General features: G+C 35.6%; 1 protein-coding gene across 2 annotated transcripts in view; it reads right to left on the minus strand.

Moving 5' to 3' along the window:
• Window positions 1-9,877: 9,877 nt before the first annotated feature.
• The window catches only part of LOC149538614 (c-Myc-binding protein), a 97,398-nt gene continuing 87,385 nt past the window's right edge, over window positions 9,878-19,890 (minus strand). Inside the window, exon 5 of one of the 2 annotated variants that reach the window (XM_089799926.1) lies at window positions 9,878-10,319. In XM_089799926.1, the coding sequence (XP_089656052.1) occupies window positions 10,257-10,319 (63 nt within the window). In that variant the 3' untranslated portion in view covers window positions 9,878-10,256. The remainder of the gene's footprint in view (window positions 10,320-19,890) is intronic. The other variant, XM_089799925.1, reaches the window with a different exon arrangement.

Here is a 19,890-nt window from a genome sequence, read left to right on the forward strand (position 1 = left end):
ACAATAGAAACTAAGTCAAATTGAAGGTATGCCATAGGAAACATATAAACTAACTAAATAGTATCAAACTAAAAGGACATTTTTGTTTGATGCAAGATTCCCATTAACCTAAGTATTCTCCTGCATCAAACACCCCTACTAAGAAGAAGATGTTTCATGAGAGGATCTCATGAACATTTAACAATATATAGGATGTAAATCCCATGTTCATTGTTGATCCAAATGTCTTCCTCACTTGTACCTTTCCTCCTTGCCTCCTTTCTTTTCTTTGGAATATTCGTCAACGTCTCCTTTTATTCACCTCATCTTCATTTCCCCAAAGTTGCATTTGGTAGTATGGGACTTTTAATATCACAAACTTTCTTCTAATCATCACGATTAACACCTATGAAAGATCCCATATTATATGAAACCAAGGTCATTTTCTACATATTTCTACCTCTCTTACCATCTGGTATCAATTTGTCTTCTAATCTTCCTTCGAGATCCCTCTTGAACTTAACATCGTCCTCATGTAAAGCTTTTATATTATGCCTCTCAATTTCACTCGTCACAAGACTCAAGTTTGTCACTCCCTTCCCTTTTTCTTTCAAGAAACCCAAAGTAAACTTATACCCATACATTTCTATAGTAACCAGATTTTTTATACAATCATAAATATCCCCTCTATCAAATTGTCAAGGTCTACACAATTAAACATGACAAACACTCATAGATAAGACATCACACAAGACTTCATCTCTAAAAATGGCCAAAAATAAAGTTTTCCATCTTAAAGATCTCAATGTATGTATAAATTAATTTATTGTTGTAGCTTCTAATAGCACTTGTTTAATTTATGTGCATTTCAAGTTACCTTTTCAATGAATATGTATATGATATTAAAAGACATGTCTCTATTTGTAGAGACATGTGACTTTGATATTTTAACTCACATTAGTTATTACAAATAATACTTGCTCAAAGTTCTATCATACACGTGTGTGTGTGTGTGTGTACATGTACATATATACATGTACATGTATATATGTGCATATATTTATATGTATGTATATGTACATGTATATATATAGATGTACACACACGCACATATATGTACATGTATACATATATATACACATGTATGTATGTGTGTGTGTGTACACACACACACACACACACACACACACGATAAAATCTTGAGCAACTATTATTTGTAATAACTAATGTAAATTAAAATATTAAAGACACATGTCTCTTAATATTGTTGAACAACATGGATCATTTTCTACAAATGTAAATAACACTACCATTGTAATTGGTGTATTTCCAAATGTAGATCTCAAAGAATTATAAATAATCATAGAAGAGACATGTCTCATGAAGAGATACGGATCAATCATTAATTAGTCTATATATATATATATATATATATATATATATATATGAGTAGACATAAGGGGGTTTGTCTAATTTATGATTGACCGAAAAACATAGAGGAATTGTCTCTACATCAATTCAATCCGACTGAAGCTACAACATTAACAAATATCATATACGTATTCATTGAGAAGGTAAATTGAAGTAAAGCAGCTAGTTTAAATGTTGTTATGCGCTCTCCTACTATGGTAGAGGTTGCTCGTGTCAAGGTCCCTGACAAAGTTGGATCTGTTGGTATAGGCCCTTTAGTTGGACTTATTGTTGTTGGCTTTGACTATGTCTCCTCGATGGGATCTACTGTAGACGATTTTCTTATTTTGGATTCATATATGGTGGTGTCGTTGGTTGAGGAGGGGTGTATCCATGTTATTGGAAAACATTGTAAGAAATTATGTTTTGATTTCAACATGAAGCTTTGCTCCCAAAAGAAGGGAGGCCAAGGAAAGTCTTAGTTCTTTTGGCCTTGTTTTGTAGGGATCATCTTTGGCCTATGTTTCAAGTTGTTGCATTATATTGACAGTTGGTCCTTTTGGTTACGATTAGTTGAAGGTTGAGAAGTTGTAAAGAGTTTCGGGGTCCCTTCAAAACTTGATTTTAGCATTAATTCGAAAACTTTTTTATAAATTAAATCTCTTGTTCAAGTGTCAATGGGTCACCAAAAACAACAATTGAGATAAACTCCTATAGTCATTTCTTCAAAATATATAAGCATTGCCTTGCTAATAAGAAAAAGATCTTAGCAACTAGAAAGGAGATAGCATGTTGAGTATTGAATGAGTAGTACAATAAATAGGATGAGGAGCTTGGTCTAAAGTAACACATGTCAACAATTTTGGGCCTTCCCATTTAGAGCTAGCCAAGAGGGATGAAAATTTAGTTGCAGTCATGAAAATAAATACAATACAACAAAAGAGAGCATACAAGAAAGACAAGGGAAGCTTCATACTAGAAGTAAAATGACCAAAATAAATAAAGATCATAAAAGAGAAGCAAACCTCCAAGAAAGTGAATACAATGTTTTTCATAATAACAATAGCAAAACAAGGGTTTTGGCCCTTACAAGATACGCCAAAAAGGATACTTACAACTAGTCTAAAATAGGTCAGATACAAAAAAGGCAAAAACAAACCACTTACAACATAGTAGTCAAACAACTAGTAACCTAAATCAAGGGTGGGTAGAAAGAACACTGACAACTCGAGGAAGAGTTTGGAAAGAGGAAGAAGACCAATCTTTCCTCTTACAATGGATGATAGTTAAAGCAATACAATCATAGGGAACATCATCACCAAGGGAGAAGCTCAAGAACTCATAGTGAGATTATTAACACAAGGCACAATTTTTAAAGAGGCAGTGCGTTATCAACCAAAGGTTGAAGTATAATAGGAGCAATAGGAGAAGGGTTCGTGTAGTTAGAGGAATCCGCATCACCAACAAGAGGTGGAGGAGGATCCACAAGGCCCAAGGAGGTCGTTACACCAATAAGAAGCAAAACATCATCCTTGGAGGAATAATCGCCAGCTTGGGAAGAGTTGCCAGAGGAGGAATTAAAAGCCAAGACAGTTAGGTTATCACCAATAGCATCCTTCCACCAAGTGGTAACACCCTTAAAATGTGAGAGAGAGCAATTTGTGGCCAAGTGGTCAACAAAGAAGCACTGAAGACATTGAAGGGGAGATCCTCATAACAATGACTAAGTCCATGGCATGTCCCCAACCATAAAAACCACATCCCTAAGAAGAGGTATGGAGATGTCAATATCAATCAATTTGTGTGCAAAAGTAAAAAGACTCACGAAAGAAATGGTATCATCCACCTTCAAGAAACTACCAATAGAGTTGTTGATGACCTCAAAACAAGAATTCTCCCTAAATAGGGGGTGAGATTTGGAAGAAGAAACCACAAACACACACTAAGTGATTCAATAAGAGGGTTGAAAGAGATTTTCTAGAGTTTTATCAAAGGAGAGTGAACCCCCTAAGCCCACAACTAGCTCAACACCAAATCTCATTAATCAAAGGAAACAAAAGAAGCAATAAAAAATTGTTTAGCACAAGGGAAAAGCTCAATGTAACAAAAAACTAAGGAATTCCGAGAATCCATCACCCATTGATGATATACTGGTAGAAAAAGCCAAAAACAAGAAAATTTGCACCCCACCACATTGGTCGTACTCCACATTATCCACCACATCATGGTCACAAACCACGATAAGGGAGACCTTGACACAAACAAGAGGTTGAGATATCCCCTTACAAGGAAGAGTAGCAAAAAATTTGGCAACATAAGCAAAGCTTCACCCATCATCAGCAGAAAGAGGTTTTGGGGAAGGGGACACCAACATTCACAACATTAGCAAAGAGAGGTGTAGGTCTATTAAAAGAGTGCCTAGTAGAATAGGTGCAGAAATACCAAAACTAGAAACCATCACCTCTACATAAACCCTCATACCATAAGTAACACCATTGTCAAATTCTAAGACAAGCACACCTTCAAAACCTATAGGCACAAAAACCCCAAAATCACCTACAATAACAATAATTGGATAAAATTAGCCACAATTGAAGTAACACCTAGTAGTGAGCCAACACTAGACGCTTCAACAACACTCACGAGTCACAAAACTAAGAGTGGAAGACCCAACATGCCTGAGCAACACAAATGGAGCAAGTGATTTCAAATCTATTGGGTAGGAAGTAGTGTAAGTCATTGAGTGTATTGCAAATCTCATCATTTCTTCTTTTTCAAATTTATGTTGTTTGTTAATGTGAATACAATGTTATATTTCTTTTAAGCATAATCTTCTATCATTGGTCCCTAAGTATGGCAAGGGGTTAAAGTGCTTCTCACAAAAAAAAACACTAAACTAACAATATTCTAATAAACAAAGCCTAAATGATAACTATAAGAAAATTTGATGAAACTAGGCCAAGAAGAGAGTAAAAACTATGTTAGGAGACAATAATCAAGGAGAAGAATCAAAAGAGAGAGATGGGGGAAATTGCAAAATGATTCATGTTTAAGCATATCTCCCCAAAAAGTAAAAGCATCTTATTGTAGCTCTTAATGTTGACCCTAATCATTATAGAAATAAATGGCAATGCAAGTAGAACACATAAAGGAAATTAATGGCAACATATGTAACAAATATTATGGAAATGAACATCATCACAAATGGTATTTTTTTTGTCACCATCCCAATCAAATTAATGTTTCCAAGCTATTGAATAATTTTTCTTCAACCCCCCAAAAAACAATCGCCAACTTAAGTTTGAAAGGGAAGGGTGGTGTTCTTTATCGTATAAATCATTAAAACTAGTGGTTGTCAAAGACCCATTAGAAATGTGAAATTGACCATATCCTTATCCTCCTCCAATATAGAAAGGCAAGTAAAGGGATTATTTAGTTATCTTCATCGACAGTAACTCAAGATTGAGTTATAGGCATAGCATTAGGAACATTTATACTAATATATTCTTATGAATTTTTTAAGGAGGAATCTTACAAGGCATTTGTAGCCCAATAACTTTTGAGATTGTGTGCTTGAATGTATGGTTAAGTACCTAGTTAATCAAGATCTGTCGTGAAGATTATTTAATTTCCAACTTTGCACATTAGTGTTTGACATAATGAACCTAGACTTTTGAACTAAAATCCACAAACTTGTCAATAATGAATTGGATATATATATATATATATATATATATATATATATATATATATATATATATATATATATATATATATATATATATCTGTGTGTGTGTGTGTGTGTGTGTGTTAAGGCTTCCACATTGTTGTTCAAGATCTTGGCCATCTTATAGATAAAATTAAATCTAAAGTTAACAACAATCCCAATGACATAATCTTCTCCCAAGTTTTTGATTAATATAAAAACCAAATTTGAAGGGACCCAAACCCTTTACAACTTTTGAGCATAAAGATATTCGACAAAAGCCCCAAGATAAAAAAATGTCAGTAGGCACAAAGTAGCAACCCAAGACAAACCAAAGGAATGGTGAAAAGGACAACACTACTCAAGACTAAAAGAAACCAGTTGAAAAGAAGAAATATATAGAAAGCTCAATCTGCCCAATGGGTTTGAAACCAAGAACCCACAAGCTGCATAAAACAAGGAAAACTGAGATTTTCCTGTGTCTCCCTTCTTTTGGGAATGTAGTGTAATGTCAAAATAGGAGGGGAATTCTTATGGTGTTTTCTAATTATAAAGGTCCACCCCTCCTTCACCATATAAGCCTTCTCCTACCAATCTTGCAAAAACAAAAGCTTGAGACCCCAAGAAAAAGCAGGACAAAAGCCAACCACAACAGAACCAACAAGAGAGTTCTGGATAGAACCGGCAATGGAGCCCTCCACCAGAGGAATGGCATCAAAATTGGCAATAAAAGATACAACATTATGCTTGACATTGCCTACAATAATAGTTTTCTTAGCACTTCTTGCTTCCTCCAGCAAAGGAGAAACACTAGGCCCAAACTTACCATCTAAAGCATAGTCCAACATGTTCAAAATCCCTAGCCTGCAAAGAAGAATCAAAAGACGCTTTGACCACCGCAGAGCTAGAATTTAAACTAGCAGTAGCAACATAATTACCATATTTTTTACCAGTGGACACAATGGGAACAATTCCAGAGGAAGAGGACCTACACACTCTCCAGCTGCAAAACTACCAGAAGTAATATCGATAAACTTGATAGGAAAAGTTCTAGTAGGAGAGCCATCCACAGAACCAACAGGCCTAAAACCAATAGACTCTCATGCCATGATTTAGGAAAAGCTTTGCTTAACAACAATATAATGTTTAAAAGAAGCATTCATCCACCAAGAAACAAACTTTTTTTTCCTTAGATCTATGCAATCTACATTAGGCCGCCAAGTGACCTACTTTAAAGCACTTCTTATATCTAATGGGGAGCCTTTCATATTCCAAAGTTTGCATCCAAAAACCCTTAGAATCCTCTAATTTTATCGTTTTTGCTAACCCAAATGTCCATCTCAACCAGGGTTCATGCATAAGCTGAGTGCATAATGTCATTTGACATATCATCATCAAGAAATCTCCAAGAGCCTTTCCCACCACTTCCAAAGGGAGTCAACCCAAAGATGAAGAGGAAGACAGGGGAACCTCACCCAAATCAGAACCTTGTTAAAGGTTTCGAAAGTGGGGGAAAATTAAGGTACCACAATTTCACCACCAATACAAAATGATCTTCCCAAGGGAAAGAATGATTGCACAAGATTAACTTTCTGTCATCGGCATTATCATATTTAGCAATAAATAATCCCATGACCATAGGGTAGATGTGAACAGTACCATAAATAATAGGTTCCCACTAAGAAGAGATCCATTGGTACAAAGTAGGAGGCTCATCCACAAACCCATGAAACAACAGATCACACCAAGGTTAGAAAACTTAGAGAAGGTACACTCAATATCTTCCACCACTTCATCATCCAAAGATATTCGGATAGGGTTCGAAATAGGGAAAGGTCCCTTCGCTTTCAAACCGAGCCACCACCATTCCTAGTCCCACCAGAATGAGGGGATGAAGACCTAGCCGAGACCTTAACAATAGACGACAAGGTCCCTGCAGACAAAGAAGCGCCAAATGGCAAACATCTAGTTGATGATGAACCCCCAAAAGGTGAAACCCCAGTCAAAAGCCTAACCACTAGACAATAACGATCCAAAAGTCATGAATGATGTCCAAGATCTAGCAAACAATAGAACTCCCAAAACCAAAGAAACCCTAGTCAAAGCCCCATCAAACTGCAATGCTCCAAATGAAGGTTGCAACAACCCAACGAACAAGGTAGCACCAGTGGACGACAAAACTCCATTCGCTAACAAAAAAGCCCCATCTGAAGCCATCAATGTCCCAACCGATGACAAAGCCCCAACCAGCAACAAAACCCCAATCGAAAAGGTAGCAAATTCACAACACAACAAAGCTCCAATGGACAACAAAACCCTAGCCGAAGTTCCCACAAACGATGAAACACTAGCTAAAGCCAACAACGTCCCAATAGATAGTAGAGCCCCAGTGAACAGCTAAACCCTAGCCAAATCTCCAACAACCAATGAAGCTCCAACATACATCTTTGGCAAGCTATCCTTAGCTTGTTGGCATAAGCTTCTCCTAAGTTCATCCAAGAGGCTCCAACACAATAGATTACAACCCAATACTACTCTAGAGATTTCAGCATTATACCAGGGTTTTTCATTTTGGCAATTTCATAGCTAATAGTTTTTAATTAAAAAATATATATTTCACAATTATCATAAAACATAGAAAAGCCATCACCAATGCAAGGCTCACAAGGGTGTCCCTCCCCTGGTTTGATATTGTTTCAAATAAATGACACCCAAAAGATGAGGACCAAAAATCCTCAATATAATCCCCTCAATTTTATTTTCCCAAATTATTTGGGGATGCCCCCTCTAGACTATATTTAATCTTAGAAATTTTTAAATGTCTTCTATTCTATTTTATTGTACAAGGAAAACTCTCCTCTATTAGGGCACTACAAGGGACTAGGCTATCCTCAACGTCCCCGTGATGTCCCAAGGACGTCGTAACATCTATGTGCAATCTCTTAGGCCCCGTTTGGTTGCTAGAATATGAGTGGAATAGGAAAACGAAATTAGATTATGTTTTATATTCGCTGTTTGGTAAGCTCAATCGGAATTGGGAATAGGAAGACATATTCCAATTTTGCCCCTAAAATGAGCATATGTCTATGCCAAAAAATATCTATTATTGGAATAGGCCATTTCCATTCCCATTCCGATTTTCCATTAATAAAAAAAAAAAAAAAAAATTTTTTTTTTTTTTTTTCAAAATTTTTTTTTTTTTTGAATTTTTTTTTTTTACTTTTACTTTTTGAATTTTTTTTGTTAAATTTGTTTTAATAACATTTTTTTAAATTATATCTATTTGTTTAAAAAAATGAAAATGAAAATGAATTAACTAAAAAAATAATAAATTAACAAAAAAAATTAGAAAAAATGTTTTTAAAAATACAAAACTTAACCTTATTCCTATTCTATTTTTGCACAACCAAACAATAGATTAACATATTCCCAGTCGAATTCCAAGTGCACCAAACATGATTGGAATTGCCTATTTCTATTCTCATTCCTCATTTCCATTCCCATTCCATTTTTCTATTCCTATGCCAGCAACCAAACGGGGCCTTAATGCACCATTTAAGAGAGAGAAACAAAAGATATTACACAAATTCTACAAAACTCGTTATCTTCCATCTTGCAGCTAAGGTTATATTTTTTCTCGATGTGATATTATATCCATTTTTTGCTGAAACCTTTCCTCAACATGATAGTCCATCCAATTTTTGCTAAAACCTTGCTAGACAACAATAAATATTTCTTTTGTTTATTGGCTTGTCCATTTTAGTTGTCAGATTATAGTAAGCTGTTTTTAATTTTCTTTAAGCCTTGATCTGGCCCGTTTATTGGCAAATCCAATTAATTATCACCACCGTATTCTATTTAAGACCAATCGTTTGAGGCAACGTCTAAAGAGCAAACTAAAACACGTGTTACCAAGGGGGACACTTGAGGTTTTTTTCCAAACTCTCCTTATATATTATTACATTCTAGTTGGCTATTTAGCCACTGCCATCCTTTGATGTCCATGCTTTAGATGCGTATATGTCAACTGTATTTCTTTGTATCGCTATTTCAAAGCCCAACATTTTTAACCTTTAAAATGAACAGAGACAAATGCAAAGGAAGTGAGCAATAGAACTCCACTCCAGCTCATCAAGCACAGTTCCAAGGAATAGCTCTCCATTTGACTTTCCATCGATAATCAGAATTCTATTAAGTCAACTAGAACGATTAAGCTACCTCACCATTCATAATTTGTTATATTGTGTTCTCAATTCTGTTACGTGTGTCTAATTTTTATGTACCCAGCCCCCACTACAAATCCATTCTTTATATAGACAGAGTGCTATGTGCACCTAAAATGCTTAGAGTGCCTTGTTTTGCAGGCCTGCATATTAATATTTAATCAGAACTGTAGCCTAAATTACAATTAGCAAAAAAATATATGAGTTCTATCTCTCAAAATCTTGAAAGAAGACCAACTCTGATTTCAAGAAAGGTCAGAGATACAGTGTCATTCATTTTATTTCACAATTACTCATAACAACCTCAATACCCCACAAAAGAGGAAAGCAAAATGTAGAGAACACATAGAAAGTTCTCAGCTGTCAAGATTGAAATTTTTCATTTGTAGACAAGCCACATCATTATCATATTTCAGATTAATGATCTGATTGATAGGTTCATTTACAACCTGCTAGTTTAGTTACTGAAAAAGTGCAGCACAGATTCAACCTTTCATGTTTCTTTCCACAATAAAGCCAATGCCACAGTGTTAAATTTGAAGAAGCACACTCCAAGAAATGATCATGAAATCTACTATATGATATGACGATTAATTTAATAACGGAACTTGCTTCACTAAGGGCTTTCTTACAAAATTTACATGAAAGCCATCCAACTTAGATTTGCAAAGAAAAACTACCTTAATCATCAGCAAAGTTCTGCAATCCATAAAACGATCAGCATTCTCAATCTAGCAACAACCTTGGGTGCTTCCAGGGGAAACAGCACATTATGCAAATATTACATGGAAAGGCATAGGATACTTTTGCCAGCATGACAACAAACATAATGCCAAAACTTTATAAAGAGCCAGATTATTATCTTCTGAAACAGGTTCTTAATATACATTGCATGGACCAAAGAATAGTGTAATCTCACAAGACCCTAATCTCGGTACTTAGGCATTAACACCTGGTTCATCATTTGCTTGCTGGGCTGATGCATCACGCAATTCTTCCAGCTGCTACAAGAAACAGTGATTACAATTTAGAGATAAAGGTTCTAAAAAATAAGAGATCACACACATGATGTAACTTAAACGAGTAAAATATGTGTAGTAATAACATATTCTTACAAATACAAGTTGACTGTAATGTTCAAAAAGAAATTAAGCAAGCAAGGACATTAATTCTTAGTTGCACAGCTGTAGAATACAAACGTTAAAAAATAGATGTAATCATGGGAAACAAAATATTTATAGAAGGATTTAGTCTCAAATAAAAAATTATGAAGGCACTTTTTTTAAACAGAAAAATGGACAATTATTTCTTCTTTTCAACAGCCAAAATATAAATGTTATAAGATGGTGAATTACAACTTGAGAGAGTCCACCAAAAGCAGAATAGTGGACCAGGGAGCTTATCATATAGCTGTATATGTAAACACAAACATAAACAATGTTTTGCTCCATTCCACTGCAACTACTACTACTGAAAAAAAAATTGGATTGAAAAGTTGACAACTTTCCAAGAATTTTTTTAAGAAAATGAAGTCATTACCAGGGCCACTCAAGAGCCAAGACAGCCTTTCTGTTTGGGGTCACGATGAAGAGCTATCTGCATGAATTCAGCATATGACCAGCTGAATGGGGCAGTCTGTTTGACAGAAGCTATGACAGCTTCCAGCCTCTGTCACCTGGCATTCTGATTGCATCGCACAGAAGTTTTAAGTCTATACTATTAAAAACCAAATGGTCATAATGTTTCATCAGTTGTTTGATTCAATCATTTTCCCTTTTATCATTTATGTATTTTCTCGACTCTAATGTATTCTCCAAATATGCAAATTTGAGGGTTATCCTCCTCAAACTTAATGGCCCTAACCATGGAAAAGTAATAAAGGTTTCTAGCAGGTTAGGGAGGGGAGATATGGAGCTTTCCTTCCTCCCCTATACCAAAATGGAGAGAAAACGTCTCAAAATGAAATCCTACATCAACAGCCACATGCATTTATTGTTTATTACGCGGTTAAAATTTATGATATAAAATAATAAATCAATAGCAAGCAGTTTTACTAAAATCCATCAAAACCTCAGAAGTCATTCCATTTCTTTCTGTCCAAAAGAAAGAGAGAACCGTAACCCTGAGCATGGCCCAAAAACTTCAATTCATATCTTTATATGATAAAATATCTGAGTGTTTTGTCTTAGTAGTTTTGGGCTCAGTCCTCTGAGATTCCCCTCTTTCAAATGAGAATTGATATATTGGCCAAGTCTGGAAGGTGTTGTGCATATGGCTCCCAGAATGGAAACTATTTGTTTGTCTGAGAATTGAATGTCTTCACATACTATTTTTAGAAAGACTACTTTTAGTAAGTCTATTTTTAGTAAATTTTGCTCCCTCTCAGGTTGATCTTATTTTGACTTTGGGACAACTTACTATTTTTAGAAAGTCTATTTTTGGCAGGTCTATTTTGGCAACAAGTGAGCTCTGGTTGATGAAGAGACAAAAGGGTATCTATTTCCATATCCAAAAGAATGAACAAGCAAGACAGTCAATCAGAAAATGATCAAGTCTGAAATCACCCTTGAAATATCCAAAAGTGGAAAGGCATGAAAACATCAGGAAAAATGGTTGTCGTGGAACTCTTCCATCATGGACAAAATCCATGACCACTCAAAAAATCTTGCCTTGGAGAAAAAGTGTTCTCGCGGAATTCTTCCATCATGGACAAAATTGACAATCCAAAATTTCTAGCCTTGGAGAAAAATGGTTGTCGAGGAATTCTTCCATCATGGACAAAATCCATGATCACTTCAAAAATCCCGCCTTGGACAAAAGTGGTTGTCACGGAACTCTTCCATCATGGACAAAATCCATGACCACTATAAATTCCCACCTTGGAGAAAATGGTTGTTGTGGAATTCTTCCATCATGGACAAAATCCATGACCGCTCAAAAAACCCGCCACGGAGAAAGATGGTGGTTGTAGAATTCTTCCATCATGGTCAAAATCCATGACCACTCAAAATTTCCTCCAACAAGAATACTGGAAATATTGGAAAAAATGGCTAAGTGTTTGAAATTTCTCCTTCATGGAAAGATGAAAAATGATTTAAGTGTTGAAAAATTTCTTCTCCATCGAACAAATTTCAAGGAATAGATAATATATGGTTAAGTATGAAATTTGGGCCCAAGTGTTGGAAATTTCTCCTTCATAGAAGAAAAGATGGCTAAGTGTTGGAAATTTCTCCCTCGTGGAAGAAAAAATGGTTAAGTGTTGAAAATTTTCTCCTCCATATCTCAAATTTCACCCTCTTCAAGTGTGCACCCATGACTGGAAAAATGATTGATGGTGATAAACAAAAAAGGGGGAATTCTTCAAAAACTTAAGAAAAGGCGTAACAGTGAATTTAACGCATTAGAAGAGAAAGGAGGAGAAAGCTCCAGTTCTAGAAATTCAAGAAAGACACTCAAATCCTAAATTCTAGTAGCAACATCAAAGACATCCAAGTACTAAGTGATCCGATCCCAGGCATTCAAGGTTCAGAGATCAAAGTTCAAATCCAAAAATTCAAGAACATGGCGAAGGAAGTTCTATATGAGGAAATTCTAAAGTGACAAAATCATCAGCAACGGATTCCAATCCATTACAAGGAGATAAATTTCCAAGTAGGTACATGAAAGATGGGATGTTTGAGGAGAGATTTTTAGAAAAGTCAATCAAAGTTGGATCTTAGTTTAAAAAATGATGCAATTGGAAAGGAATCAAGCTTACATGGTCTCCATCATGATTTTGTGGCCCCTATTATCTTTATTGATGAGTTAAGGTGTCCAAGTCAAACTTCTATGCATTCAGGGAATGAAATCGAGAATGATCTATTTAAGGAAGATTGAGTATTTATCGAGCAATGGACATGCATAGTGGAAATTTATTCCACCCCACTCTCTTTCTGTGCAAGCATGCATAGTTGGCATTTATTACCCACTGTAGTGGTGGATTCCTTATTGCATTAATGAAAATTCCTTATATTCTCCCTAACCCTAATTAGGGCTCATGTGGCACGATTTGGGCCATAGGTTGTTGTGATCATCCGGGCCACCTATTGTAATTGACGACATATATAAAGGCCTCACTTCTCATTTGTAAAGGGAGGATTTTCTGAGATTGTTGCTATGAACTACTGAGATAGAGTTTTCATTGAAGCTTGGTGAATACTTGATGTGTCTTGGTGCTTGCTTATTCTCTTAAATTCCCTCACTTAGATTAAGTTTAGTTTAGTTAAAGTGTTGTTATTGCAATGGAGAAGATGATGGTGTATTGATGAATTCCTTTGGTTCATACTTTTGACGTTCTAATGATTCTAAATTGTTGTGAAAAGTTAGCTTGAACCCTTTTCATGCATATGTTTAACTTCTATCATTAATATACATTGTTCTTTATGATGGTGTATGTGGTGGTTTGAAAATCTTTCCCATAACCCTTGAAGATTGCACTAGTTCACGCGTAGTTGTAGTATAACTTGGCGAAGCGGAGCTTGGTAAATTGAGGAACTTGTCCACAGGAGTACCATCCATTGTCATCATTTCCCTTAGGATTAGAATAGAACTCCTAAACACTATCCACTTTCATTTCCGCATACTTTGTAAAAATCCAAAAAAGTACTTCATTGCAAAACCTTTAGATATTTCCTACATCCAGTATGGCTTGAAATGAATCTGATTAAACACACGTAAGGTCCCTTGTGATCATTAGAAAATCACATCAACCATCAAGCTTATCCACAGTCAAGACCTAACATTGAAGGAACCTTGGAGGAGTCGTATTATTTTCTTGCAATCTGAGCATACACGAGACTTTGTTCAAGAGAGGATAAGATATTTCGGTATTTTGTTCTACTGTTTGGTGAGTCATGAAACACGCATCAATAGATACTACTAGACATCATACAAAAAAAGGCAAAGAGACATTAAAAAGGTTGCTTCTAACCTTGCAGAAAGCAATATTTACTTCAGGTATAAACATGGAGGCATAGCTTGCTTTCTTTTTCGTGTTACTCCCTGCAAAGAGGGTCTTCATCAAGATGGCTTATGCTATTCAGCCTCTTTTCTCGCTTACATGGTTACACGGAAGTTGCAGAGAGCTGGTGGATTGGCAACCAAATCTGGTACTTCCTATGGTCATTTATCTTCTGATGTTGGCTACCATGTAGGACACTCATTTGAAGTTGTGAGTAGTGATAGAGATAGTAACTGCCCCATTATGCATGTTGTAGTAAGGTCAAGTATCAACAATCTGTTTTAACTTTTGACTGCAAAACCTTTCTTTGGCTTGAAAGTCTCTTCAAGTGGTATAATTAATGCAGGTGAGAGATTTTTCTTTTATGATTAGGCAGTAATGTGGTACAACAAGTTGAGAACTACTCAGAAATGGCACTTACTTGCAGGTTCAACAACGTTTGGCACAATTTTCTGAAGCTGCATCAATGGATAACTAATACATGGAAGACCTTCCTTTCTGGGCCTACAGGACTTTTCCCTGTGCTTGGAGATATTTCATCATTGTATTTGAATCTCAGGAATAAAAAGATTTTATTTTTCCTAAAGGTCAATTGTGTTAAACCTTGGTTTCCAGATTTTAATCTATTGGCAAAAAGTTATGATTTTCACCGGTACAGTGAGGATGCAAATCTTCCTTTGCATTTTTCGCTTTCTTCTTCCCTCGAAAGCATTGGAAACTGCATCCATTTCTTATAAAACTCTCAGGCTGTCACATGACTATTGTGTATATTTTAGTAGAAATAGATTTATCTCTAGGCTCGCCACTGAAAATATGGTTGAAATCAGGCAATAGCATTTGGAAGCAGCATTCTATTTATGAAAGGCCACTCTTTGGGTGCAGAAATCGTTTTGTTCTTGGTAATCTATCTGTTTCATGTCTAGCGAGGAAAAGAAATTCTTTTGGCAAGTCTTGATGATGGCAGGATGTTGAAACTTGAGACACATCATCATATTATGAATAGTTCCCTAGTCAAAGTTCTCGTGTCTACCCCCAACAGGTCCAATTCACTAACAAGAAACATGTCTTCACTACACAAGTGTGCTTTGAAAGCAGATTCTGTGAAGTCCATTGATAAGAAGGTTTGCCAAGTATTTGATATGTTTTTGTTTTACAAGAGTCCTCAAATCATTAGGTTCTGCACAGAAGGCCTGTGTTTCTGTTTTATCAGTATAGAGTTTTTCTACTGTTGAAGGGGATGAAAGTGTTGACCTAATCAAAGCATTTCTTAAGAAAGGTGGTTGGACTGTACTAACCAACAGAAGGGCACTATTAAAAAAGAAAGCCCCTGACGAATGATTTTCAGATCACATAGGAATAAAAGTTTGGCTAATATCTGATGCCAGTCCTTAATTTATGTAAATGGACTCTTTATTTTTTCAGGTAAGGGCCCCTGTAGATAGCCCATCTAGTTGATCTAAAAATACATAAATTACTAAAAAGTGCCTCATTTCTACAAACAAAGATAGTATTGAGCTTATCTCCTTGATGAAAAGTTATATAAGCATTGTTTCATTTTCATAAAGATAGCATTGAATCTATCCGAGGGTCAGTTATAACTACATAAAAGAATTTGTATTTTTTGAGCTAACACCTAGAAATGCCTCTTGAAAAAGACCAGTGATCCTTGTCTACATTCCACAAATCTCACCAGCTAACAAATCCCTTAACTTTAAAGATTATACCTTCCAATCTGGGTTTGATCCCAGAGTACAATCAGAAGTTTTGGTACCAATCCACTATGAAGGTCCTAGATATTGTCCAACTTATATGACAGGAATACTGTATCATGTCATAAGGTACGAACCTTAAAGTACAATCAGAGGTTTTGGTACCAATCCACTACGAAGGTCCTAGATAGTCTCCAACTTTTATAACAAGAATACCATATCATTTCAGAGGGTACAAACATAAAACACAAAAATTGGGTACGTTATTAAAATTCACAAAAGGGAACTTCCCACTAATCTCAATATCATATTTGATAAACTCGATTCTGTTTAATCATAATCTCCCTAATTGTACTCAGTATGTGAGCTGTGCTTATCCACTTTGCTACCATCACTACATGCAGAACAGGAATATCGACGAGACAAATCACTCCTGTTCTTATTTTCAAAAATTCAGACCTTCACAATTCAGTAACAGATTACTGCTCAAATGACTAGTTTTTATATAGCTCTGTTTCTATCTTGATACAAGAATACCAGTGGTTTCACCCAGGCAAGTTCTCCCTGGACATTTAAGGCAAGTTGTGTCCCAGGACATGCCCCAGGTAGAGAAGAGGCAGATAATAAATAATAATTATTTGCAACAAGCATTAAACCAAGAAAAAGGTGAAAAAAAGATTAATGGAAAAATGCTGAAGATATCCAATGTAAGAACATAGGGCCTTTCAAATTGACTTGAGCCAAGATTTGATATGATTGCGTATATTAAATGGTGATGCACTGTAAATAGACTGTCTATTGCACTAGCTGTATGTAAAGAAAATGAGCAGTCGTGAATATTATAACTCATTATAGAGATGTAGGACATAAAGAAGAAAGAGTGCAATGATAAAGGTAATATCTACATATTAAACATGTAAAAATGCCAACTATTCCAAATCAATAACAATCTGATAGATATTGGAACAACTGGATGGATCCACACTTCCAGACCAACTACATGTGGGAAGCTTCAGGCAGTCGTGGAGAGTTGCTATGAGTTCTTAGATGTTTGTTTTCTATGTGGTCCCCTCTACATTTTTCTCTTCAATGCGATTATCTGTATCATCTTCTTTTTTCTTCACATCACAGCTCAATGTCGTACAGGGTCAAATTTCTCAAGTCACTCACCCCTCCCTCAGTCTTTGCGTTGCCTTTGTAAGATTTTGAAATACAATCATGCACTAACCATACAATTGTGTATTGCCAAGTAAAATGGCAGAAATTTTAACTTTAAAGTTTGAACTGCAAATTTTTGAAATCTTTCAATTTGAAAAAGTTTGCTTTTATTCATTTTGTGTGATCAAACTATAATATAACAAGACTTGATTCATTGCAAAAATACAAATGACTTGTTGAAGAACTATATTTCTACCATAGAGAAAAGTTCAATTGCAGAGAATATTAATATTTCAAGCATACTCCTGAAACACATTAAGTACTAGCTTCACTAGAAAAGTTAACGTGTTACTTGGTTTGACAACAAAACACTTTAAACAGAAGTTATAAATTCCTTGACTTATTTTGAAAGGACATTTTCAAGTCTTGCTAAACATTGTCCCCACTTTTGGTTGTAATATATCTAGTTTCACACTCTAAGCTTCAAAGAAGCTACAAATAATACCTGTTGATGGTTCTAGTGTAGTTTAATACTGCATATGGTCAGATTTGCATGACCAAATGTTCTCTATGCAACCTGAGCCACAGTGAGGTGCCTCTGCCACCCTCAAAAATGGTTTCTGGTTTTTGGACCATTTTTTTCCCATGCCTTCTTATTGATGCCCATTATAACATACACAAAAATGTTATGGTTGACCATAGTGAAAATCTACATGGTCAAAGCATTCTTAGCATCTAGCAATACGTTTTTCCAATTATAAAAACCTTACTTATGGAAACTGGCAGAAAGGCCCTCACAAGAGTTCTGTGAACCAAGATCTAATTGCAGCTTAGTAAGGAATCGATGTTAGTCCCCAAGAATGTGACTAAAGACCTCCAGATGGGTCCACATCCGTGGCAGTTTCCAAAAGTATTACAAGGAATATGTTGCCCTGGTGATTTGCAATAATACAGAATTTCCATTTTAGTTACTCCAATATTCCATTTTAGGAATGACCAGGTATATGGTGGATGAAGCAGTGTGCATCCATGTCATTAGCTTGGATTGATCTTTGAAAAGTAACAACTAAAAAGACGGCAGATTCACATATTGTCTGAACTTGAGATGAAAAAAACAAGGACACTGCATTCAGAAAAAAAAAAAATTGTTCGAAACTCCCATCATTTTTTGTAAACACTGCGAGTACTCTCAGAGTTGCCGAGTACTCTAAAGTTTAACTCCCACATATTTATAGATGTAAAAAAATGTAGGTTAAAATGTCAATGCAAGGAAAACACTGGATCAGATGCATTTTTCACGTGATGTTAGTGCTATAAAACTACACATTTTCTCTATTGAGATGTCAATTTCTAATTTATTACAATTGAATTCCACAAAAAACATGTGTCTTTAAGAGATTTTAAATTTTAGTATTTTCTGAGTTGCCGAGTTTTTCCTGAATATTTGCAAGTATATGCCGAGTTTTTGCCGAGTTGAAAAGTTTTGGCTTGCCAAGTACTCTCCGAGTCCGAGTCTGCAAACTATGATTTAAACCATGGTTGTCGAGACTCAGACTCTGCAAAAACCCAGCATCTTGTTTTTTTGAATTGGTCTTCCTCAGCCAAAACTCTGCAAATTAAATTTATTTTTCTTTTGTATTCTTCTCTGTATTTTTTGGGAGAATCACAGGTCTGCTGAAAATCATCTCAATTGTCAGACATGAACTAGTCTATAAGTTGAGGCTGACTCAATGAGTACTCTTTGTGTCTCGTAACTATGGTTTTAAAATTTAAACTTTTAAGCATGTCCCTGTGCAACCCAGGGCCCCACTTTGGTTTGAACCAGCTTCAAGGTCTGGGTTGAGTCCCCTATGCATTCATCCAAGGTCCCACCCAAAGCCTGTGGGTTCGGCCTAGATGAATTTAGGCAGACCTGGGTCAAATTTTACCTTGATATGCATCCAGCTGAGAAATCTGAGTGTTTTTGACTATTTGTTGTAAGGAATCCATTTGTAGCAATAATAAACAATGTTACCCAGTACGCATTTCGAGCATAATTTGATTTATCCTAGAAACGGGGACGTTCCGGAAACTCGGAAACCTGTCCCCTGGCTGTCCCATAATTGTAAAGTTTACTTACAGATTTCCTTTTTACTGCTGAAGTATGTAAATTTTCTGCAGGTACAGTCAATGCCAATGAAGTATAAAAGTGCTGCACAGTATATATAAAACTCAATGCAAATGATAATAAATATTTATTCAAGATCGGCGTCTGTATTGCCTTTGATCTACACACATTAATCAATTTCTATGTTGCACTACCAAGCGGCATATACTATATAAATGAATTTGGACGGGTACATGGGTGAATGGGCATGTCTCCAAATGGAGACATGTCCATTCACCGATGTACCTGTTCGGTGGAATGGTCACACCCAATGATTAGTCATAACAAGAACTAATGCCATTAAGACTTTAACTAAGTCTATTGCAATCGGTAACAATCAGTATAAATACGATTGCATACTGAATTCAAATCTGAGATATTACTTTAATAATAATATGCATTGGCAGTACTGAATGCTGCGATCTCCATTATGAAATTCAGACTATATTCATGTATATACATATCAGTATTCTGCATATCGACATGTATATATACATTAGTATGGTCTCATGTGATCAGTGCAATTTTCTGAACCAAAGCTATTTATCTCAACAATAATA

Source organism: Cupressus sempervirens, chromosome 9 (assembly GCF_028749045.1).
Source record: "Cupressus sempervirens isolate cs-2001-9-10 chromosome 9, ASM2874904v1, whole genome shotgun sequence".
Classification (NCBI taxonomy): domain Eukaryota; kingdom Viridiplantae; phylum Streptophyta; class Pinopsida; order Cupressales; family Cupressaceae; genus Cupressus; species Cupressus sempervirens.